This window comes from Saccostrea cucullata, unplaced genomic scaffold (genome assembly GCF_032062105.1).
Source record: "Saccostrea cucullata isolate Sc308-1 unplaced genomic scaffold, CSIRO_AGI_Scuc_v1 ctg655, whole genome shotgun sequence".
In the NCBI taxonomy this organism is placed as follows: domain Eukaryota; kingdom Metazoa; phylum Mollusca; class Bivalvia; order Ostreida; family Ostreidae; genus Saccostrea; species Saccostrea cuccullata.
The window spans coordinates 56,442-82,048 of NW_026918867.1; the positions used below are offsets into that span (position 1 = coordinate 56,442).

At 33.7% G+C, this 25,607-nt stretch overlaps 2 protein-coding genes across 2 annotated transcripts in view; one reads left to right on the forward strand and one right to left on the reverse strand.

The window, feature by feature from the left end:
* Window positions 1-755: 755 nt before the first annotated feature.
* LOC134273005 (uncharacterized) lies at window positions 756-23,935 on the reverse strand. Its single transcript, XM_062755180.1, has 12 exons — window positions 22,706-23,935; window positions 16,177-16,362; window positions 15,103-15,181; window positions 14,484-14,683; window positions 14,172-14,335; window positions 13,882-13,974; window positions 13,540-13,645; window positions 6,623-6,710; window positions 6,273-6,316; window positions 5,020-5,149; window positions 3,560-3,769; window positions 756-1,498 (listed from the first exon to the last, which is right to left on the reverse strand). Exons 1-12 carry the CDS (start codon window positions 23,033-23,035, stop codon window positions 771-773), a joined length of 2,358 nt encoding a protein of 785 aa, XP_062611164.1. The 5' UTR covers window positions 23,036-23,935; the 3' UTR covers window positions 756-770.
* LOC134272977 (spermatogenesis-associated serine-rich protein 1-like) overlaps window positions 8,397-25,607 on the forward strand; it is a 30,634-nt gene continuing 13,423 nt past the window's right edge. The window contains exon 1 of the mRNA XM_062755156.1: window positions 8,397-8,514. Coding sequence (XP_062611140.1) covers window positions 8,475-8,514 — 40 coding nt within the window. The 5' untranslated portion in view covers window positions 8,397-8,474. The remainder of the gene's footprint in view (window positions 8,515-25,607) is intronic.

A 25,607-nucleotide genomic window follows, 5' to 3' on the forward strand; every position in this document is an offset into this window, starting at 1 on the left:
TTTTCATTTGTATATCTTTGTTCATGTATATATGAAATGTTTATGCGAGAATCTTGAATTGCAAAATGTATGTCCATTTGAAAGTTAATTGCTATATTTGCTGCTGGTATAAAAAACCCTTGCGTATAAATGCTGTTCTTTCATTTCTATATATTTTTTTTCAAATTAATCCTGCTTACTTCTGTTATAAAGTTATACATGTAGGATTGATTTAAATGAACTGTTCGTAGTTAAATTATTTCTTACATGTAAATCTGTTGCAAAAAAGCAAGTGAAGAACATGGTATTTTTTAACACAAGTCGTTTTTGTCATCAAGAAAAAGAATAAAGTTATCTTAATATTCAAAGATAGTTGTAGTGGCTTTTCAGAACCAAAATTACTTATATTTGTCATCGATATACACGCACTACATTTGTTCGTACATGTATTACCAGACGAGTATATGTCTCCATGTGACTGGAAATAGATTGTAGATAGAATGGAATTCACACAGAACCCTAAAAATTGATTAAATTAAAAAAAAAAAAAAAAAAAAAAAAACTTGGAGAGGACTTATATAGGCCATGCCTGATGTCCAATCCAATTATGTAATCTTACTTTACATAATAAAATATTGATTAAATTAACCCTAAAAATTTGCAGATTGGAAGGTCTTGCATAAACGTCTTCATTTTACAAACAAAGATTTTGTAGCATACACATTCATTTTTGCTATTGTTCTGCAGTAAAATGACTTGAAAACTTGAAAAAAAAAACATTTTTTTTTTATTTATTGCACCTTTTCTTTATAAACTTTCGGTTCTTGAGGCCTCAAAATCAATAATATCACAGCAATACTTGACACCAAAAATCCAACAAACGCACTGCCTGAGTAACTCACTTCCATAACAAGTCCGGAAATGAATGGAGAGAGCATGCGCGCTAATGACATCACACTCTGACTCATACCAATAACACCTCCCACATTTTTCCCGCCACAACGTTGTATCGTTAGACTTGTAGAGGCAACTCTCAGCATTGAAGAAATTATGCTTAGAGGGGTATAACATATCACATAGAGTACAATGTTACTGACAATACTCAAAGATAACAGAGTTAAAGTCTGAAATACACTCATATATAAAACTATCTGTGCATCACTTCTAAACAGTTTTGAGATTCTACCCACTAGAAATCCACTGAGAGCTGCGATGGTTGCTGAATATGAAATAAGGTAACCGATATTACTTGGTGACAAATGAAATATCTCCCGCATTGTCAATGAAAAGTTGCTCCTGTACAGTAATATGGAGAAGCCCAGACAGAATTTGATTAGAAACAGATCCCAAAGGTTTTTCCAGTCAAACGTTCTAAAGGATTGAAGAAGAAGTTTTGGACTGAAGTTCTCTTCACCTGAATTTAGTTTTTTCAAGGAATCCTCTGAATCGTTTCTCAGCGGTTTGTTTTCCTTGTTATAACTGCTGGATTCTTTATCCTCCACTGCTGCCCACATAAACACTAAAGATTCAAAAGAAATTTTGCTTAAGTAAGTAAAACAAATATATACCGGTACTTGCAAGGTACTTTTTAGCTCACCTGAGCTGAAGGCTCAAGTGAGCTTTTCTGATCACATTTTTTCCGTCGTCCGTCCGTCTGTCTGTCCGTCTGTAAACTTTTCACATTTTCGACTTCTTCTCAAGAACCACTGAGCCAATTTTGACCAAACTTGGTACAAAGCATCCTTGGGTGAAGGGGAATTTAAATAGTTAAAATAAAGGGCCAAGTCCCCTCACAAGGGGAGATAATCAAGAAAAGACAAAAATAGGGCGGGGTCATTAAAAAATCTTCTTCTCAAGAACCACTGGGCCAGAAAAGCTGAAACTTATATGGAAGCATCCTGGTATAGTGTAGATTCTAAATTGTTCAAATCATGACCCCCGGGGGAAGGGCGGGGCCACAATGGGGAATCAAAGTTTTACATAGAAATATATAGAAAAAATCTTTGAAAATCTTCTTCTCAAGAACCACTGGGCCAGAAAAGCTGAAACTTATGTGGAAGCATATGGGGGTAGTGTTAATTCTAAATTGTTCAAATCATGACCCCTGGGGGAAGGGCAGGGCCACAATGGGGAATCAAAGTTTTACATAGAAATATATAGGAAAAATCTTTGAAAATCTTCTTCTCAAGAACCACTGGGCCAGAAAAGCTGAAACTTATATGGAAGCATCCTTGGGTAGTGTAGATTCTAAATTGTTCAAATCAGACCCCTGGGGGAAGGGCGGGGCCACAATGGGGAATCAAAGTTTTACATAGAATATATAGGAAAAATCTTTGAAAATCTTCTTCTCAAGAACCACTGGGCCAGAAAAGCTGAAACTTATATGGAAGCATCCTTGGGTAGTGTAGATTCTAAATTGTTCAAATCATGACCCCCGGGAAAGGGTGGGGCCACAATGGGGAATCAAAGTTTTACATAGAAATATATAGGAAAACTCTTTGAAAATCTTCTTCTCAAGAACCACTGGGCCAGAAAAGCTGAAACTTATGTGCACATGGAAGGATCCTGGGGCAGTGTAGATTTCAAAATATCTAAATTATGATCAGTGGGGTAGGGTGGGGATGCATTATGTATTACAAGGGGGAAATCTGGTAAAGAACAAAATGGTCAAAGCTTCTCAGGTGAGCGATGTGGCCCATGGGCCTCTTGTTTCAATAACCATGAAACAAACACACTTCACTAAAATAACTTATAGAAAATCATGCATACGGCGAAGTGCCAACGATAAACAATTTTGCTTCTTTATCAGAGCAATGTGTATAAATACTTCAAATATTTGCAAAGAAAAACTGTGTTCTTTTTTCTGTCAAAATTAACTTTGTCATAAAGAAAAGGATTTTTTCTACAAAAAAGAAAGAATTTTTCAGAAGTTTTTCAGTCTTCAGTTTATTAAAAGTTGGTTTGAACAAGAGAAGGAATGGGAAGAAGCACCTCAACAAAATCCAAAAAAGATAAAGATCGATATCAGTATTATGAAGATCTTAAGAAAGTATGTTCAACTAGAGGTACTGTGAGTAATGAGCTCACTAAATGATACCCCTCCCATATGGTTATAATGGCAAAGTTCATGTTTTGCTCTGGGAGGCCCAAAATAAGTGTCAGATATCCACAATTAAAAAACATTTAAATCTATTCACAGATTTTCTTTCAGACACATTGTAAATTGTATACCGTTAATAAGGACACGAATCTTGAACAGAATTTTAGCATTTTAAAGACGTATCATATTCATCACTGCGCTGAAGATGGGATTTCTCCTGGCATGTAAAAATATTTATTGAAAAAATAATCTTAATATGCTATCACCTTCAACTTCTTACCAGTATATATATATCTCAAGATAAATATTTCACTAGGAAAGACTAATAGCTATCAGAAAAGAAAGCAGAGACCATTACAAAGTAAAGTTGTCTATATGAAAAAAGTATGCCGTAAAAACTGAATACAGCAAGCACACAAGATGAATTTCACTAATATCAAAGTGGTTTGAATTTCCTGTAGTTCTAAAACATAAACCAACCTGCATTGAGAACAAAAATAGCAGTACACAGGAAGGTGACCTTGTAGAATCCTCCACTGGTCTCTGCCAGCCGACCCCCCACCATCGGCCCCAGGATAAAGCCGATACTGGAGGCAGCATTGAAGGTCCCCAGCACCCCAGACTGCTCACTCCGGGGGGACACGTCTGTCAGGTAAGACCTAGATACACTCTGGCTGTGTTTGAAGATACCTATAAAGATGAACAAGATGCATTTAGTTCTTAAATTAACTTTCATCAAGATCCATTCACACCTTAATAAGTAAATCTTAAACTTTGCAAGTACAGTGAGCTTAATCTAATCAGTACATGTACAATGTAAGTACTGTAAAATCATAATTGTTCATGGGGGACCAATGTTTGTACTTCTGTGGGTCACCCTTATCTGTGACATTACATCCATGTGTAAGGATGAATACTTTATTAACTTTTCTTATCCCTGAAATTTCCTTCAACTTTTTTATTGACCATGAATACTGACCAACAACAATTTTAAATGATTCCTTTTTAGCAACATCAGATTCTTACTCTTATGTATAACAAATAAAAAATATTGTATATAATAAAAGAATTTCATAAAAAGCCTTTTTTCCCTGAAATGGAGAGCATTACCTGAGTTCTTATAAAGCATGTTCTTTATTTAAGCAATTTAATGAAGTTAAAATACATAACAGGAACAACATATACTGTTTATCTTTACAGTTGAAATATTTATGCAACCGTATAGTTTTCAACAAATAACTTTGAAAGAATAAATGAATCATTATATTTTCTTGAAAATTCATTAAAGTTAAGTAAAACAAACCTGCATTGTCTCTTCAAAACAAAAAAATAAACACTTCTTATTTATAGTTTCAATTTGAAACTTCAACATTCATCATGTTCATATATAAACTATAATGACTAACAACCAAAAAGGATGCTTATAAATAATTACAAATAGTATTTTCTTCAGTTGAAGACAGTGAAACATAATTTGTTTTGTGATCACTTCTTATTTTATAAATTGGAAACTTCATAGCAGCATCTGTTTTTGCTTTTTCTCAAACTCCACTGTAATCTTCTAAAAATCAATACGTTCACTTGTTTTATTATGTAAGTCATACAGGTCTATTCCCATAAGACACTGAAAAAAAAATAAATTCTTAACTAGGTTTTCCTGATGTACAATCCTCTTTCTGAAGAAATTGCCACATTTTGAATTATTTTTCTCCATCAGAAATAAAGCAAAATTTTAACATTTTTGTTTCATTCTGGAATTGAAAAGGGAATTCACTCCAAAATGATGCACAATCATTATTTCAAAGAATTTACTCATTCTTGCATTATTGTGTTCTTTATGGCATTACAGATGATCATGGCTGGAATTCAGAGTAAATTCATAAATAAACAAAATTTTATCAGATTTGATAAACAAAATTTTCTCCATGTGGAATAAATACCTGTAGGAATCCTGGACAGCATTAGGACAATGAGGGTGGTAGAGAAGCCCATGAGGAAATATCCCCCCGCTGAGGCCAGCAAACAGAAGAGGAGACAGAACTTCCTCCCTACAATGTCACTCCACTGTCCCTGTAAAAAAATAAAACATTAAGAGCAGAAGTTTTTCCTTATTTGGGGGGTGTTTTTGATTTATAATTTGGGTCGGGCTCAGGAGTCCATCTATCTCTCTCTTCCCGTATTTCCACCAAGCTGGGTGCAGGCCATGAATTTCAGAGCTTATTGATTTTATAACATATCCGATCAATTGTTTCAATCTAATTAAAACTACATGTTAGATCCACTCGCATTCTCATTAAAATAACATCTAACAACATTCAATAGAGGGTCATGTCAGAGGTCAAATTTGGAACAACTCTAGACTTATTCGCTTTAACAAATATACAATGTTTTGCAGGCAACAATTTGATTGGTTGATAGAACTTGTTATAATCCCTTTCAATCAAATAAAAAAAAATATTTGCATTATGATACGGAAGAAAAAAGGTTCTGACTGAAGAACAGGTAATATGCTTGCCTTCGGTCTTTACAGGGATGCAGACTTTGTCCACTTAACTGAGCAAAAGCCTCTAGTTTGGCATATTTCCTGAAATTCAGTCAATATCCTATAAATATTACATATATGTAGGCAATCACAATACATGTATGTACTTAAAACTGTAATACGAAAGGAGAATACATGAGGCAAACATATTGTTGGACCAGGAATCGGACCTTGGACCTGTGCATCACTAGTCAGGTGCTCTAACCACTGAGCTTTCCAGGCCACAATCCATAAAGCCTGAACTTTTCGATTGAAAATGGCTGACCGCCATTTTCCTATCTCCTGAAGGGTCTTTGGCCCCCAAGAACCCAACCCAGGCTCATCCCTGGCAGGCCTCTCACCTGTCAGTTCCAGGGCATGGTACGGCACCAAATGCAACAGGAAAGGATAAAAATGCAGCAGACCTAACTGGAATTTGAACTAGAGTCCCATGAATCTCTGGTCATGTGCTCTACCCACTGAACTATGGCCTCCAATGATCGAACCTAGCTAATCGCCACAATGCAATGTTAAATGCATCAAAAACTTCTAATTCATAATTTTAATCACGACCATTATATGTTTTGCAAATTTTGATGAACTTGAACTTTTAAAATGTCTATTTCTGGGGATTTGACAGTATGTTTTATTAATGATTTTTTCTTTACTTACCACAATAGGACTTGAAAACAGCTGCAGAGCTCCATATGTAGATCCTAAACATAAAAAATTAAAGTGTTACATGTAACAATGCATTGTAAAATTGTAATATTTTTATAACCTACATGTACTTTTTGTGCATTTCACTTAAAAATTTTAACTGTTATTATAAAAAAAAAAAGATCTTAAGTTTACATGTGATCTTTGTTAAAAATATTCAGGGTCAATGACATACATTTTTGTACATGTACAAATGATTAACCTCTGTAAACATTGCTATGTTACAGAAATCCAACTCTAATTAATTATTAATTAAATCACAATATTACAGCTGCATGTACATGTACTTAACAATATTTTACCTATAATTCCTGTTACTGTGGGCGTGGCTCCTAGATCCCTGGCGTGGGTGGATATTAGGGGGAGGACCATACTGACCCCAAACAGGTCCTAAAACCACACAGGTGTAAAAATTAAAAATCAGTAAATCGCTGACTTGACATTTGTGCAGGGTACATGTAAAAGAAATACTTAGCGTATTCGCCGTATTTTGTTTTAAATGTATCCTCAATTAAATTTGTATTTTTTTTATTTTCAGTAAAAAAAAGTTTTCCTTTATTCTCTTAATGACACGTTATTTGGGAAAAGATTAGACAATTTTTAATTATCAGGAAATTAAACATGTTTATCACAAATCCTAAACCCGTTACAAGGGACCACAGGAACGTTAAACAGTCTTAGCAAAGCTGGGTATATAGTATAATAGGGAAGATATACCCGGTTTCGATTAGACTATCTCAAGTCCCTGTGCAAGGGACAACTTCACAAGCTAAAGAAACTTCAATATTTTAAAAATCTAATTCATCCAAACAATACTTCAAATTATTAAAATATGACTGCCAATTTCATACGGCTGATAAGACTCTCATCATCGTGGTAATAAAAAAGATTTTGTACTTCGAAACATGCAAACTAAAAATAGTTTCGTTTCGTAACTAACTAACTTGTCAACATGGAAAAATGGCTAAAACCACAATAGAAGGTTATTTAACTCTATTGAACCTTTATCAAAGAATTTCCTGAAATTAAAATCAAATGACAACCAACAATCTCACCAGAAACCCAGAAAAATACATTGATAACACATTTCGTCGTCTTCTCTCCATATTTTTGTTTTCTTTTGAGAGTTATCTTCCCCTGTCAAAAATAATTGACTAAGTCGTCCATGCATTGTTTCCTGTTTCGTTCCTTTTGATAAAAAAAAATGTGGGCACCATTATTTTTATTTTTTTCAAAATCAAGTAACATTTTAAAAGTTTAACTTCGTAAAATTATATTCAATTATATCTGGCGTTAAAAGATTAGTTATTTTCATTATTCTGTCAGGTTTCCGTTTTAATTAAAATAAAGAACATGTACATATACGTGCGGGGACTGTCCCCTTGTGTATTTTTTAACAGCTTGGACACACATCACTCGTCTCAAGTGCCCGAATACACACCCCAAAGAGATGTTTTATGTGTCAAATTGATAAATCATTCGTTCAGCACATATTCACCAGTCGAGTGTTTATATTGCATCCTAATTCGAAAATAAATCAAAAAGAAAGTTTGTAAAATAAACTTATTTTTTGCTTTTAAAAGTTACACCTGCGGCATTGATTATACAGAAACACTGAAATGAAAAAAAAACAACTTTAAACCTGGGTGAACATTTGGAAATGGTGTTCTTTTCCACAAGCAGTTGTTGTCAACTTAATTGTCAGAGAAAATTGCTTTTGGATTGAAAGATAAAAGTTCACTTATAACACTGGCGAGTATATATTTGAAGGAAATCTACTATTTTAGTTGTACATGCACTCTGACATAGATTTTCAATGTGATTCAATACAGCACTTCTTATTCATGTGTACCTTTTAGAGCTTAAAGTGTATACAGTTATCTCTTTATCTTACGTTACATTTAAATCGACACGAGTGTTCATTCATTCAACCTTTATTGTCTCTCTGAAATTTTATTTAAAATACAAAAGGTCCATCACGCACATTGGATCAATTTGATCTCTGTTCCTCAATTAAATTGTTTAAATAGACCCGTAGCTGTTAAATTGTGCCTGGTTGCATATAAAATGTAAATATTAGCGCACTACTTGTACGTACTGCCATTTCTAAGTTTATAGCCCAGTACATATCGGTGTAACCCGAAGAATGGGAAGATGATCATTGGTCCAAGAGTGAGGTCTGCGGAGTTTCTAGGTAAGTCCTTTATTTATGTTAAATCTTTGCCGATTTTCCAAGCTGAGATTTCAACATTAAGCTTTCTTTGTTTTTATTTTAATCCCCCATCCCTACGCTTGAAAGTGGGGGGAGGGGTTATAGTGATCGAGTTGTCCGTCTGTTTGTACGTCCGTTCGTCTGTTACACTTTATGATACCCATCTTTTTACTGCAACATATCAGAGTCATCTTTTATACCACTAAATGAAATTTATAATGAGACTTTTACAGAATCTCTGTTACATACAGTGTTTCAGAAAACATGCAACCATTTTATTGATAACATTATACTTGTGATTTGACCAATACCATGCATCAACATATAAAATCAGGCGTCACATATTCAAGATTTATTCTTCTGAAATTAAAGCTAATCTGACAAATACAGTGTACGAGGGTTGATCCAAAAGTTCTTGGAATTTCTTTCTAAAAAAAATATCGTGATTTGAAGAAAGCAAGCAAAAGGTATATTTTTAATATGATAGTCTTATTATGTAACGATAATTTTCACAACGTTTCAATTACCAATAAAGTTACACGGGGTTTCTAAAAGGACTAAAAATGGGTAGTTACAAAACCCGGGTCTCTCTCTCTCTCTCTCTCTCTCTCTCTCTCTCTCTCTCTCTCTGGAGGATTTTTGTTTTACTTTATTATGACCCTAAGATGGGCAACATTTAAATTAACTTCTGATTCTTTGATGTTTACTGAACATGGCACAGAGAAACTGTATTACTATGAAAGTTTTTATGATTGATAATTAGGGCTGGGTATTGGCACGAGATTTCGTATTGCGATATATTGCGATATTTTTAACTGTATTGCGATATGTATTGCAATATTTTCAATGTAATAAAAATGGCATTTTCTTACTTTATTTACTTTAATTTACATGCAGAATGTACATAACTATGATAAGTAACCAACACGAAAAAAAAAAACTTGTTGATTTTATTTAAGTTAGGCTCTGCAATGTTTCCACAAAACAACCTTTGACTTACTGTTTGGCTTAAGAACAAACTTTCATAAGTCCATTTTTATATTTAATGACAAAATTCCTTAATCTAAAAATATTGCCAATATATCGATATTATTAAATCGTATTGCAATACGATATTTTTTGTCATTGTATTGCAATATATTGAAATATCGATATAATTGCCCAGCCCTATTGATAATATATGAAATAAATATACCTTTAGTATTTAAAAGAATTATAATATAATATGTATTTTTTTTTTATAAAAAAAATCTTTTGGTACATAAAATTTTTTTACCAAATGAATTTCCGATATTAATTTTAATATGCTAAATGATAAACCTAAAGTGGAAATGTTATTAATAAAGTTCAGAGCAGCACTGTGTGGAGTGATAAAATTTAATATAATGTTTCTAATCATGGGTCACTTATATTTTCCTTTTTTATTCAGATAAGAATTTACAAGCAATCTTTTTAGCATATTTATGGTGACAAAGCCTTATTAAGATTTGGATAAACTTAGATATTTTTTTAGCATAATGAAATGTAGTTAACACGACTCTCTTTGCATATAATAGATGGGATCCTGGGGATAAATGAATTAAGTCTAATCTAGTTGATACAGGAGGGTTTTTTTTTAATTAACACATACACTAACATCTAAATAATCTTTGTTTTAATATTTGAATTTATAGAATGATATCATAATAATTTTTTTCTTAATTGAAAGGGATGTTTTAAAAAACATTCAAAAACAAATTATATAATATACGTATAATTGAGAAACTTTTTATTGCTAATTTAAAATTGTCTCAAAATCCCCATCACAGGTAAAGTTTGACACTTGGGGTATTTCACTGTGTCTTAAATCACTTCCTGTGTATAGGGATTAGGAGACAGACGGCCGCAGGTAGACTGCTAGCTCCCAAGGCATTCACACCTGTACAAAATAAGCCCCTCCCTCACCTGGAATTTACCACCCGGTAAAAAATCTCTGCCTTTAAGGACTTCATGGATTCATCCTTCATACATAGGTTTATGTGCACTGTATCTAAAAAATCACTTAACATGAACTCTTTCCTTTGATACTTTAAAAGAAGTTAATTTTTTGCTAGACAGAAAGACAGACTCGAGACTAACAGCTTCGATTTCGGGTGCATACAGAATACTATATGTATATTTTATAATCTTCGATAAGTTGAAATGTGTAAAATACTGCAGTTGTAGTATACATGTAATACGTATTTTACGAATTTATAATATGTATGAATTTGAGTGAACGACTCAGGTTTCTTTAACCTTTGTCTGGATATCTGTGTCTATACATGTGTACGTGCATGTTTCAGATATGGATTGTGTAATACAGTGTACAAGCCCGTAGCAACGGCTTTAAAGGTTGGGGGGGGGGGGGGGGGGGGGGGGGGGGGGATTCAAGCAAAACATCTGACAAGTAATGGAAAAATGACCAAATATTGAGAAAGAACTCATCCTCTTAGATACTCTGACAAGCAAATAAAACGTAAGTGTCGATCCGAATCTTCGAATTTGTCAGTGTTCATCCTTACCGCAACCACATGTAAAAGTGTAAAGGGGAAGGGACTCTAGCATTTATGGGAAAATTTAGTATGACTCGATTCAACCCCACGCCTCATCCTTTGCGTTCTCCGGGCTTGTATAATATTATATTTCCATTTCTAATTTTTTTCTCTGTGATAACTGTTTGAACGTTGGGGGAGTTTATTTCTTGATAATTCTGCCGGAATGTAAATAAGGCAGGTCGATAGGTCAGCACCTAAGGAGGCCTAATACGCATGCAAATCTCGTGCGCATCTGTCTCTGTGTCTGACGCTAAAGAGGCCAAATATGCATGTAAATCTCGTGCGGCTGCCTTTGTGTTTGACGTCGGTGTACGAGGACTATTGAAATTGGCATGGAGGTCCTCGTGTAATTTAAATCTATTAGTCTACATTTTTAATGTCTAAGTCTACAATTTTATTTCATAATGAAATGGAAATATAAGGAATCACTGTCTAGTTTGGAGAGTATGCCAGGGACATCAACAATAGTGGGAAATATGGGATAATTTTAGCATAACGGGCTTCGCCCCTTATGCAAATTATCCCATGTTTCCCACTATTGTTGATGTCCTGGCATACTCTCCAAACTAGACAGTGATTCCTTAAATATACATATATATATGAAATATAAACCAAAATAACCAAGGCGCCGGCAAAAAATAAAAAGTGGCGTAAAATGTAGAAAGCTGGAGTCTATAGAATTAAGGACACCTTACAGAAACCGAAAAAAAAAAATCAGGAGAGTGTTCATCCCAAATACCTGGACAATAATGTCATCATGCATATATATTAAAGTAACATGCACATTTAAATAAAGTAGTACACTATGAATGGAAAAAGTAACAAAGAATCTAAAATGTTATTATATTTATTTATTTATTAAGTCTGTATTAAAATATTGATTTCATAATAATTAGTAAAAGTTCTAAATAAAAGTATTAAAGAACTATATGTTAGACATTTTCACTTAAAAAAACTACCTTTTTCTTAAACCCTTGACTCCTAAAAACCCAATCAAAATTAATGCATGGTAAAATATTGTTAAAATATACAAATAGATGCCAATTATACTATAGTTTATTATCTTTCAAAAACTCTACAGCAGAAGATTGTAAAATCTAAATCTTATGATTACTAAAACAAGAAGAACGATTATAATAATAGTAGCATATACAAGGCAATGTTCTATAAGGTAAATGCAATTTCTAAAACTTTAAAAATAGAAGACAAAATGATTTTAAAAATTCTGATTAGCAGTGATTGTCCTTTTCATTTCGTTCGCTATACATGATCTACTCTACAAGTACAAGAGTTGTCCTTCTTTGTAAATGTCCGTTAAATGGTAAACACCTTTAAATTCAAACCTATTTTCATGATTTTGAAACGATCGATTTTGATGTGGGGAGACGTTAATAAGCTCACGGAAAGAAGCAATGAAAAATCTTAAATATCCATGAATCTCTTAATGCAATAGAATCTTAGACACAAATGAAAATTGCACCTCTCCCACCTTTGTCTTATTGAAGTAAACCGGCATATGTTCAATGTGTTGAAATCTTCAAAGATTAAAAAAATAACTAGTGGGTATTCTTAATTGGAAAAAATAAGTTTTCCAAAAAATTGCAAACTTATTGTTTGGTCATTTACATGTAACAGTCAGTAATAAACGTGTGTACCTACATGGACTTCTAACAAGTACTTCTGCTGATTTACGAAACGTTCTTTATAATTTTTATAGCTTTTTGAATATTCATTCTGTTGCTTTTATTTCTTCCTAACTGACCCTGGAGAAACTCCAGATTATTTTTCCTATAAAAATCTATTTCCATGTACAAAGAAATTAGATGTACATCGTTTTGGAAATTTGGCAGGTGTTAGAAAATCAGGTAAAAATTAACTTACAAATATAACCTTATTCAAGTTTCATATGTGAATCTGAAATATCACATATTTTCATTTCATTTTCCAACAGCTTAAATGCCCAAATACTTTGCATTGACTGTTACATGTGTACGTAATATTGGATATTATTGCATGGGGTTCAACCTAAAAAGTTTCACTTGGTTTCTCCACGGAAGTTTTTTTTTTTTATATTTAAAAAAATCATTGTTCATTTGTATACATCAACTTAAAGTTGATGCATGTACACATGTACACTGTACATGTATTTACAACTTCATGTACGCATGCAATATAATTTTGCAAAAATATATATTTAGATCTACTGATCTAAATGCAGAAACAGCTAAATACAGATGACAGGTACACCTGTTAACTTAATGAAACTGTAGTTATTTTCTTTTTATGTATAAAAAGCACCGCGATTCTCTCTCCCCCTCTTCTTTCTCCTCTCTCTCTCTCACTCTCTCTCTCTCTCTCTCTCTGGTTGTAAGATTCAAGGTCATAATGTTGTTCGCTTGAGGTCACAGTCCATCTCCGTGGAAACCACCACGCCTTTGGTCCATTCGGAACTCTCCACCGGTACCGGACTTAAGTTAGGTCGTGCCGCTAAACTATAGAGACTTAGTTCTAACAGGTAATCCTGCCAGGACACACTTCTGAAAATGAAAAGAAAACATACAAATGTAGGAATTTTAATTGATAAGTAGGCCTACAAAATGCATTCCTCTTTGCAATGGGATCCTTTTTTCAAAAATTCAGTAAATTATCGTAGGCGTACCCATATGCATAAAATTCTTTTACAATGTATATAGGTACAGAGGAATTAGATGTCATGGTCAATATTTTCATTCTTTTAAAAGGTACATGTATTTAACATCCCTATAAAACTTGCCTGGGTCCGTTGGGTTCACAGTCCATTGTAAAAGACAAACTTTCATTCAGAACACAAGACAACTCTTCATCCTTTTTTGATAACAAAGCAAATCTAAAAAAAAATGGGAAACAAATAGTTACTAAAACTAGTCACAAAACTTAAATTTTAATTTATCTATACACATGTACCTTCCCATTGTGAAATGGTTTCAAATTGATTGGGACTTATAACGCTGAAGCTATAATACAGTATATAGTGTACATCCTGTGCTAGAATATAATTGTACATGTACTTGGATAATCACGAACCCATTAAGTGTGTCGTCACATTCTATAAATAGAGTGTAGAAAGCAGCGATGGTTTTCTTGGCATTGAATTCGGTGATGTTTCCTTCGCAACCGTCGTCATAAACGCGGAACAGTCGCCGGGCGATTTCTATTTCCCTTGGTGACAGCAGATGTACGATGGAGTTCTGAAAGAATAAAATATCAGCAATCGGTCAAATGGTCCATGCAAGCAAAGAAAACCTCTTTACTTTAAGTGTTCAAAGTGTAAAATTGATATAAAATTAAGAACCAATGCATGCAATTTAAATAATATATACAGTGTAACCCCTTTACCTTATTTCTCTTCTTCAGAGTACGGATTGATTCGAAGTTGATAAATTCCCACCACGTGATCGACCCGGTGTTGTCCTTGTCAATCCGATGGAAGCGCGCCAAATCTTCTTGTAGGGCATCCTTTGGCACCTCGCCGCCATCTTGGTCGCCATAGCAACGCTTTCGATATTCCATAAAATCCTCCAACCCTATACTGGAATCTGTGATAGATTTTGATACGATTAGAATTGTTGATTGTGATTTTTAATTTATTCAAAATAAATAAATAAAACATGCCCCTATACAATGTACACTGCATCTTGAGTAAATAAACTCTTTCACAAGTTGTGTCTGTTCTAGGAATCCATTTTTAAATTCATTTAATGCATACATTTTGTCTTTTTCAGTAATTCCCTTTCACAAAAGAAACGGAATTTTCATTTTTTTGAAAAGAAAATATGAAATTCTTATTTGAAAAATTTATTTCTTTTAATGTAAGATTGTAGTCCGTGAAAATTAATAATATTATAACACCTGTTATTTTCAAAGTTTTCAAATACCACCCACAAGGATAATTAGGAACAAATCTTTCCAACACATTTCGTGCCTTCAGCTAGTTCCTTAAATTCAAAACACGTACCTTGCGCCACTTCATACCGGTCCAGAGAGGAAAACAGATTGTGGAGTTCTTCTTCCGTCAGTAAGCTGCTCAGGTCGTCCTACATAACAAGGAAGATTTTTTTTTCAATTCAATGCAAACAAATCGAAAATGTGTGGTTTGGTTATTGGTTGTTGTTAATTTCAAAAGCAAACTTAGAAATAGTAATTTTTATGCTTTAAAAATTCAAGACAGAGAAACGAAAAAAATAAAGAATTCTGATTTTAAAAACACAACAAGCGCATTTAAGAGCCAAAAAGTTTTGTTTAAACTAAATTTACATCAGTTTTAGGTCAAGAAGAACAGGTTACGAAAAAGGATTCAATATCAGGCATTTTGTCATGTTCTTAATTATATTGAATTACTGGATGGGGCTACATGTAAATACAAAATAAAAAAACAATGTATGGCAATATTTTTCTGGGGTTAAATTTCTGGGTGAAATAATACGAAGAAACATGCTCTCAAAATATAAGCAATTTTTATAAAGAAATTTATGTAAAGAAAGACGCAAGCTATTACCAAACAAGCTGATGAAACAAGAATATTGATATTATCGTTTAATATCATTATTTTGCAAGTTTAATGGTCGATATAATGACCACAACAGCAAAACAATCTTTCTGAATGACGTTTTTCATGTAGATGCAAACATATACATGCATGTTTGGCAAATATTTACATGTACATGTACTAAATTGTCTACGACTTTTGAACATTTTTCCCCATCGTGGTAAGGAGCACACGGCGGGTGTGGACGGTCGGCAGGGGATCATATCGCCTGATCCAACTTCTCTGGTGTTTTTGCAGATCTGTACGTATTGGCTCTGTTTCCGAATTGTTTTGTTTAAATAAACTTTGAGCTTAAATACTATTCGTTTTCTTTAAAATACAACATTTACAAATCCGACAATGTCTTTATTTCTAAGATTTAATATGATACAAAAATGTAATCTATCTCATTGCATGAGTGTTCGATGCGTCGCGTGACGTACAAGCCAGTTTTCGCCCATGGATTATTCAAACCATCAATAAATCTTTCAAACAAAAACTCACGCAATTCTGACAACTCCATCCCGTGGGTTTGAGGGCTTTCTTAAGGAGGACAGAAGACGCTGGGTCATTACACTGACCTAGTTTTCGGAGACAGCTTTCGTGGTACACTTTGTAACAGATCCGACAAGGATAGGTTTCTCTTCCGGTATACACACTGCACACGTGACATAGTTCTTCCGGTTCAACCTTTAAAAAAAAGTAAGCGATAAATAAATATAATCGATCAAATGCTTGATCATGATGTACACATCTGCGTCTTTTGCTAGATGTCAAATGACTTAGATATGTACAGTATATATAATCCTACTCAAAATGTTTAAGATTTGTGCACTTATTTCATTCAAAGACAGTCAAATTATAAATATATATTATAATTTTATGTTGTAGAGCTTTTACAATAAACGTTCATTTTTGAAATAAGACACATTACATTTAAGCTAAATATGACCTTTCTTTCAATGTAGTACTACCGGCATTAAAAAATCTTATAATTATTTTAAGATTTAGGGTCATCGAAAATCTTCTACATGGGAAAAGACCATTCATGAACTGATCGTTGAAAGATTCCCAGGAGTGGTGTGAGAAAATCGAACTTTTGTAACAAGAAGGGATTTAATTCATGACTCAAAAAAAAGGGCTCTCTTAAAAATGTCATTAAATTTAACACTTTCTACCTCCATTTAATGGTATTACATGATTAAAATATCACGATATATCTTGCATAGATGAGAAAAAGAATCGATGCCATGTAAAAGTGACTTAGATCACTCAAGATGCAAAGGAAGCAGGCAATATCATTTTTTTGGGGGGGGGGGGGGGGGGGGCGGTAAAAACCCTACCTATCAAAAATAAATTCCTCAAACTTTACTACTATAGTAATTATAAGACTGACGATTAGAGATCATTTAAGAAATTACAAAAAAAGAAGACCGTCGTCAAGCTAAACTGGTACATTTGTACTATATTGTGACTGAAGATACATGTGCACTTAGAATTATAGTGACGACAAAAATAAAATATAGGTCGATTTCCTGAGAAGATTTACACTAGGTATCAAACTACCTGAGTCATATACACGATTGAAATAGTCTCCGGAGTACCGCCATTAGGAAACAGTTATTGATTGGTTTGAATGATCTTTTTACAATTAAAACCATCCTCACTTAATATGTATCTTTTTATGAGGAACCCTTTTTGTACTTATAAATAATGTTCGATATCTCCATGTATTTAATTTAACCTCCTTTGGTTTTATATTAGAAGGACGACATACTAGTACATGTATATTGATAATAATACACATGTAAAATAATGCATTAGCAACACTTCCCTCAATTTATATACTTGAAAGTAATAAAATTAATAAGAAATTCCAGTTAAACTATAAGAATATAGTGCAATCGCTAAACCGCTGGCGTGATAACAAAATTATACGGTAAAAAAAAAGTAAATTTAAGAAAAATAATGCATTTTCTTCTACGATTTTCTTTTTCATTTTTCGATTTTACGATTTATCTTCGATTTTTATTTACAAAGAGATACAGTTAGCGTCTTCCTCAGATGAATAGATAATTCCCGTGCATCTGTATAAATTCGAAAAATGATATAACGTCCATAAAGGTATACATGTATATGAAATTTAAATATTTTTTTTCGCAACTTTTCTAATTATTTTTCGCTATTTACAAATTATTTCCCTCGAGTCAATTAATTGAAGCCTGTAAACATTTTTTTTCCTGTAACACGGTCACGACTCTCTAATTGAACCCGAGTGCTTTGATTTCTTGCGTCCTATATATCTACCTAAAACTCTTGACAGAGGGGAGCAACGAAAGTGGACATGAATTATGACTTTTTAACCTCGCCGTCTTTCTGTCAGCTGTAAGCATCAGACTACATCTGTCACCAACACTGATTACATGTTTCTCCTAATTAGCAAAATTAGTGGAATTTAGAATAAAATCTGAAACGGCAGCTTTTCTCTCTGGGGAGAGATGTCGAGAGAAATGCCGATACACGCGTGCGCGAGATCTATTGTCGACTCATCTTAACACATCGATCACACTTGGAATGCAGGCTGAAATTGCAATGCTCAGCAGTTGTTTCAAATAAATTTTTAATTTAACACACTGACTTTTCTTCGAGCATGCTTTGGTTTTATATTACGTGACTTATTGATGTCACATGAATGCTCTCATTTTAGTGTCACGTGATCAACATAGTCGTCTGCAGTCTCGACCTAATTTTGATTGCATGATTTGTCATTGCAATATAGACCGTACTATAATTATTTAATCTTCAAAGGCTTGGTGGAACACAGGATTATTTTACCTTGTAATCAGTTTTCGACCTGACAATTTTCTTTTATTTTTAAATTCGCTCAAAGCTTTTTTTTTCTGCTGAGCCTATTTTAAAAAGGGAAAACATTAATCTCTTTCTAGAGTGGACACTGTCAGGCTTCGCTTATACTAAAGGCGAAAAATTGTCCACTTCCCTAAAGATAATAAAATAAGCATACATGTATGACAACTAAGGTATAGAATGTTTAATTAGATACACTGTCTTGTATGTCTTTTAGCTCTCTACTGCTTTTTTGTTCAAAAAACTTTAAATGACATTTTTAGCAGAATCCTCTCTCGGCCAAGAACGAAGGAGTCCTTTTTAAGTCTATCTAAGTCATGCGACCATTTTGAATCTCGGTTAGCAGTTTTTAATCTCGCGGGATTTCAAACAGACTGCAAACATCTATTATTTATTTCCACTATAAAGGGTTCTGCCAGAAATATCACAAAACAATTAATGAAGAGCCCTTTTTGTCTCCTATCCGATGTAGTTCCTGTTACATGTACAAGAGGGAAAAAACTTAAAACGACTAAGATAACAGATACTTAAATCCTGGATTTTGAGGAGAAAAATTTTTCCAGGGCCAGACATTTATCAAGATGTTTCCGGGCCTCGAATGACTACTTGATATTACTTTTTAAACGCACGCATGCTATTGCATGCATTGGCTCTCTGCAAATGATGAGATCACATTCTTGTAACTATGTCTAACTATTTCAATTTACAGAACGAGCTTATCATATATTGTCATTTCTTTGAAGGTTTTCACAAAAGGAAATATTTTTTTAATATCCCTTTATTTCTTTACGAATTATGAATCTTTCAATTTTTTCATGTCCCTTTACTTAATTTCAAAAAGAAAAAATAATAGACTGTAGGACTTTTGCTATACCGTATATGCACTCCATCGCTAATTAGGTTGACAATAATTAGCAAAGACTTGATAATATTGTACAGATGGTTATGTTGATTTGTCGTTTAAAAGCTCGTGTTTGCATTATAACAATTTTATAATGACATGTATATCACATGTTTTACCCTCATATGCTTTTAAATGTCAAGTATATTTATTTGAACCGTGCGTTTCATACATTTCTTCCCTAACTGTAAAAAAATTCTGGTATAATTATATGTTTACATATGAAAAATCATATTTACATGTTCTAAAATATACAATGTATTGTATTTATTTATACAAAAGGAAGTTTTAACATGTATACATGTAAATAGCAAGGAAACATTTAAGTGTAAAGGTAACACTTAATTAATTGGACCAACAAAGTACATCTCTGAAATGTTTTATAAGGTTTATCCCTTTGGTGTGACTACGGTGGAATCAATTTGAAGATAAAGAAATGTATATGACATTCCTTCTCATATCGATCCAAATAAAACGTTTTGTATAAATAAAATTAAAAAAAAAATGGATCACTGATGAGACCTATATATCGTTCTATATTAATGAATTTGACCATGCACGGATTAAAGACCAGTAAAATGTAAATAAAATGTTGCAATGAACATGATAAACAAAACGTTGTTGATTGAATGTCATAACCGAGTCTTCTGGGGGTTGGACATTTTTCTTTCTTAATCACCTGAGTCAATAGCACAGGTGTGTTTAATGATCGTCCATTGGGGATTAGATCAATGCCTCGAGTTAAAGCAAACCCCTTGAATAAACAGAGAAGTTAGGGGGCTACTGTTCTCTTGTTTAACCAAGTAGGCTTTACTAGTTTATTTGATTTTATATTGGTTTTTTCTGATCGATTAAAATTGGACTTTTCAGCTGATCAACCACCTTCCTCTCTCTCTCTCTCTCTCTCTCTCTCTCTCTCTCTCTCGCACACAAATCGTAATTTATTTTTTGGATCATCTTTCAACTTTCATTCCAGTATCGAAAAGTATAGGGGATCTAAAAAAAATGCTCTTCGTGGATTTTTTTTAACATGAATACTTGAAATCTTAGATAGCATTCTTTAAACACACGGGTAATTTTCTTCTCTGCAGAATTTAAATTTGGTAACTTAGTCTTAATGATAAAATGCACTAAAAGTAGAACACAGCCTACATTAAAGAATGCGTCTCTCTATGGAAAGAAATTCACATTCTCTCTCCAGGGGAGGCTTTGCATTTGCAAATGTTGAAATTCTTATACTTTTAAAAAGGGATTTTAAATTTTTATATGCACATGCACATAAAATTCAAGCCTCATTGCACTGAGCAATTAAGGATGATTTATAGGAATTCATTTAATTTGCATTTCACCTGACAACATCTAATGAATCACATTGTACTTTTGTGTGTGCATTTGCCCACTTTTTATAACTTCAAGAAACTCAGGAAAGTGTATAACGTTTCCCAAAAATCCTACATTTTTAAGTACAAATAATTTGCAAATAACGAAATATCACAACAAATGAGTGTGTTTAGTGATATATACTTCCTGTACATGTGGAAAGAGAAATACGATTTTCGCACTTAAAATTTACTGGTGACACATATAAATAGTGTATACTTCATAATTGAATAATTCTACAATGCATATTACAAATTGAACTAGAGGCCGATCCATTTATTTTAGGGTTCCATATCCATCAATAACAATTTGCACGATTATGAACTGTTAAAGGCTTATACATGTACATGTACTTACTTTTTTTTGGTCTTACAGTTAAGCTATAGAAAGCATTATATTTGAAATCGTTGGAATTCATATTGCTATAATTTCAATTTTTGAGTGTCATTGAAAAAACAAAACACATGTACTCGGTTTATGAATGACAGATTTTGAGTAAGTCTCTCTGAGCTGACACGGGATTTTGAGATCAGCTACATGTAGCTCCTATAAATTAAAAATCAATACACTGCATCATTTTTTACGCTAGAACATCAAAGCTCAAAATAAAACAAGCTTAAGTTCAACCTTGAATGGGATCAAAAAAGTGACTTTAAAATATTCGCATCATGTTTAAACAGACGTAATGACCTCATAGAATATATTTAAAAAGAAAGCTTATTTATTTAGTTCGTAATAAAATAAAAGTATTAAATTTATTCAGTGTTGAAATTCGACACAAACTTTTTTTAACTCAAATCTAAAGATTTAATTTAATGGTAACCCCCTCCGAGACTAAGTTAAACTAAAAATCAAAGAATTAATTCTGAAATGACTTTACACTGAAATCTAATTAGAAGAATACGTGAAAACTGGTTCTACGTCAATGCAGAATTAAAAGTAAATTTAGAAGCATTTATCTGGGCAAAATCAATTGAAATGGGGTTTTGAATGTGTTAAAGTAATGGGTTTACGATTTGAACGACTATTGAAACTGTTAAGATTTTGTTGAAATATCTCTCTCTCTCTCTCTCTCTCTCTCTCTCTCTCTCTCTCTCTCTCTCTCTCTCTCTGAGTTATATTTAGATCATTTCCAGACACTCAAATATAAAAATGCAATTATTAAAACAATAAGTTCAGGAATATATTTCAAAATTAACTATTACATAAAATTCTTTGGAGCTTTGAAGCGAGAAAAGTAGAAATTAAACTGAAAAATTCTCATTGAGTTCTTGTACACATTTCAACTTGTGTGACTTTGAACTTGAGTAAGAGTGACCTTGACCCTAAATGTGACCTTAATATTTATGCATGAAGTGTGTTTTTTATGTTTATACATGGTGAAAGATTGCATTGTTTGTCTCCAAAACTTAAATTCTTTTCAACCAGAAAGTGACTGGCTGACAGACAGACAAACGAACACATCACACGCAACTGTTTAAGTGTTTGGAAGTCGATGCACTTGCTGTTATATGTTGCATAGTAATAGGCCTAACTAAAAGTATAAATTAAGATTTATGTTATATCTTAAGTAAATGCGATGTTGTTGAATTAATTTTTCTAATTTTCAAACTTTTCCCCCCTACCCCCCCCCCAAAAAAAAATAAATAGGTATAACAGTTTATGAAGAAACGCCCAAAAGCTTAAGTGTACGTATGATACCTTCCTTGAACTGCAACGTATTGGATCTCTTAAGCATTATTCGTTTTACAAAATGTTAAGTTCTCTTTTTAGCTCTTTTTTGTTATTACTTGGAACTAATTTCATTAAGAATTTTTGTGATCCTCACCCTTTTTTGATTTAGCAGGCTTTAAAATCTTTCAGCTTCTCTAGTTTGTGCATACATACCTTTTCATTTGAAACATATGGTATGGCAATTGGCACGTCATCGTCTTTCTCTAACGTTCGTTTTCTAACCACTTTATTAAAGTCACTGAGTCGAAGGGCGGATCTAGCTTCTAACTCCGTTTTAGAAATAGTCCGCTCCTTGACTCTCATCCAGTGAGATCGGGACCCCCTTTCTGATGACGTCACTTCTTTCACTTTTTCCCTCATGGCGACATCATTGCTTTTCTTGGGATTCTTTTGTCGCCTGTGTCGTTTACCGGCGTCTTCAAACGCATTCACAGCCTGCACTTTTCGTCGTACCTGACCATGGCGGGAAACGCCTGCACCCATGCTTTGTAGTTTATGCCTTTCTTTCTTGAACTCACATCCGATTTATTTCCAATTCTATAGTAAAATTCCTACGCTCAATCTCTGCAATAAGGTTTCAATAATAATCAGCTCTTTCTATCTCCGTACAATGATTTGCCACCTTTGTACAGTGCTGTATAGTGGTAATAACTCCCCGTGGACAACACGCGATTGATCCCCCTGAACCACGTGGATTGTTTACATGGTTCGCTCTAGAATCGGGGATTTCCAATTCAAAAGCAATTGATCTAATCGGATTCAACTGTGGCTCTGATATATTTTCTGTTCAATGTCTCACACACGACAGACGTTTCTGAACTCTCCCTTCACACGAGCGCTTCGTTGATTCATTAAAACTTCCTTATGTCATGAAAAAAAAAATATAGGCCCTTCTCTTGTATTTTTGTGTCATCAATTAAATATTTCCGGAGAGGCCATGCAATGCTTGAAATTTAATCCCAGGCATAAAACAAACAATTAACTGTGCATTATTAATGTACATCACACTGCACAAGTATATAGTCTTATATACAGCTCCCTGGGAATCACACACGTGTTGTTAATGAGCGGAAAATTTACCACGAAAAAGGAATAAAAGTCGCATTCATTGGGCTAACAGACGTACAAATAAAGGCTTGAAGATGTCGGCTTTAGGAATATGTATTTTACGGCGACCGCGTTCCTCCTGTGACAAGATTCTAAATAAATCTCCTCAAGTCAATGACGGTGGGATTTAACTGAATAGTGTAGCGCCAACCGGGGTAAAGACACCACGCTTCAAAGGGGGGCTTAATTGATTAAAAGACCAATCTGTCGGATAGGTTTTCCTTTTTAGCGTCTTTTTTTTTTAAAGCCACCTTTAACTATTTTTGCATAGATCTTACAAACAGGAAATATTTCAATACATTGTTAATGAGAGAGTGAAACATGAGCTTTTAAAGTGAAACAATTTTTTTTTCTCTCTTCATATATAGCAAGGTCGTAAAAGAGAATGTTTGATAATAATGGCTACCCCCTGGGCGATATGCGATTTTCTTATTTTACTGCGACAAGATGCACCAGAAATTAGGAAAAGATTTGAAGATTTTAAGGCGGAACACGACGGGAGATATTTAACTAGAAATTGAGCTTCGTTGGAGAGAAATTGTTTAATGTGTTTTGCTGTAATATAAATAGGCCTGCAGGAAAATAATTGGATATAGAAAACTAATATTATGGTACAATTCTGTTAAATATTTTAAGTACATTTGACGCAGAAAAAGTTTCATATCAGAAATTCAATTTAAGCATAGATTATTTATGAGGATTTGTTCAAAATTGTTTCCGTATATTAATATTTTGATATCATATTACGGTGCATGATATTCCTAATAAAAATTACGAATTCAATAAAGAAAAATATTGGAAAATTTATTTTGAATAGATTTTTTTTGCTCTACTTTAGATTATTAATAAGGTTATTACTTAATTGTGGTCTCTATTCTATGATAAAAAAATATTAATTACCATAAAGTATTTTCACTTTACATGGATATTTTACATACACACTTCATATTTAAGATAATTTGGATAGATTGGGACCAGTAAGATTTTACATCTGAGCTCCCTTTCCCTAGCCTACCTTATTATCTACTTTATTCTCTCTCACACCAACCCCATCGGGTTTTCCCTATCCTTCTTTCTCTCAAATGTCAACCTTTCTCCCATCTCAGCCAACCCAACCCTGTCTCTCTTTCCCAACCCAGCCTCATCCCACGGGCCCAGTTTCTCTCCCACACTTCCCACACTACCACCTCAGTTTCTCTCCCACACTACCACCTCAGTTTCTCTCCCACACTCCCACCTCAATTTCTCTCCCACCTCAGTTTCTCTCCCACCCTTAATTCCTTGTCTCTGTACTTCCCACCTCAGCATTCTCCTATCGATACAAGTATTTTCCCCATCCTACTCTCTCTCTCCCTCTCTCTCTCTCTCTCTCTCTCTCTCTCTCTAACATTTATCTAACATATCCAGTTTCTAGCCCATCCTACCCTCCCACTCTCCCCCACCGTCCTCTCTCCCAGTTTCCCTCTCTCCCACTCCGGTGTCTCTCACGCCCCAGTTTCTCTTCCACCCTTTATCCAGACTTCTTTCCCACCTCGATCTCTCCAACCGACCCGGCCTAGCGATCTCCCTCTCAAACCTACATTCCTTCTTACCCTCTCCCCTACAGACTGAGCTTCTTACGATCACCACATCTTCTACTCCCATCTTACCATTTCTCCCACTCGTGCCACTTACAACCATACACTCTATTCCCAACTCTCCCTGCCTACTCTCTCTCTCTCTTTTCCATCCTTCTTTTTTTCTATTTTAAAGAAGAAAAATCCACCGAAGGATTGAAGTTAGGAGGATGGATGGTTTCATATTGTACAATTTCAATCGAAGGAGTTTTAGTAAACTACAAAATTTCCCAAATTACTACGTACTTATTTATTTTTTAATGTTCACCTTTACAGTAATATCACTTTGTATATGTTGTATATATTACTGCCTTTTAACTCAAGGAATTCAA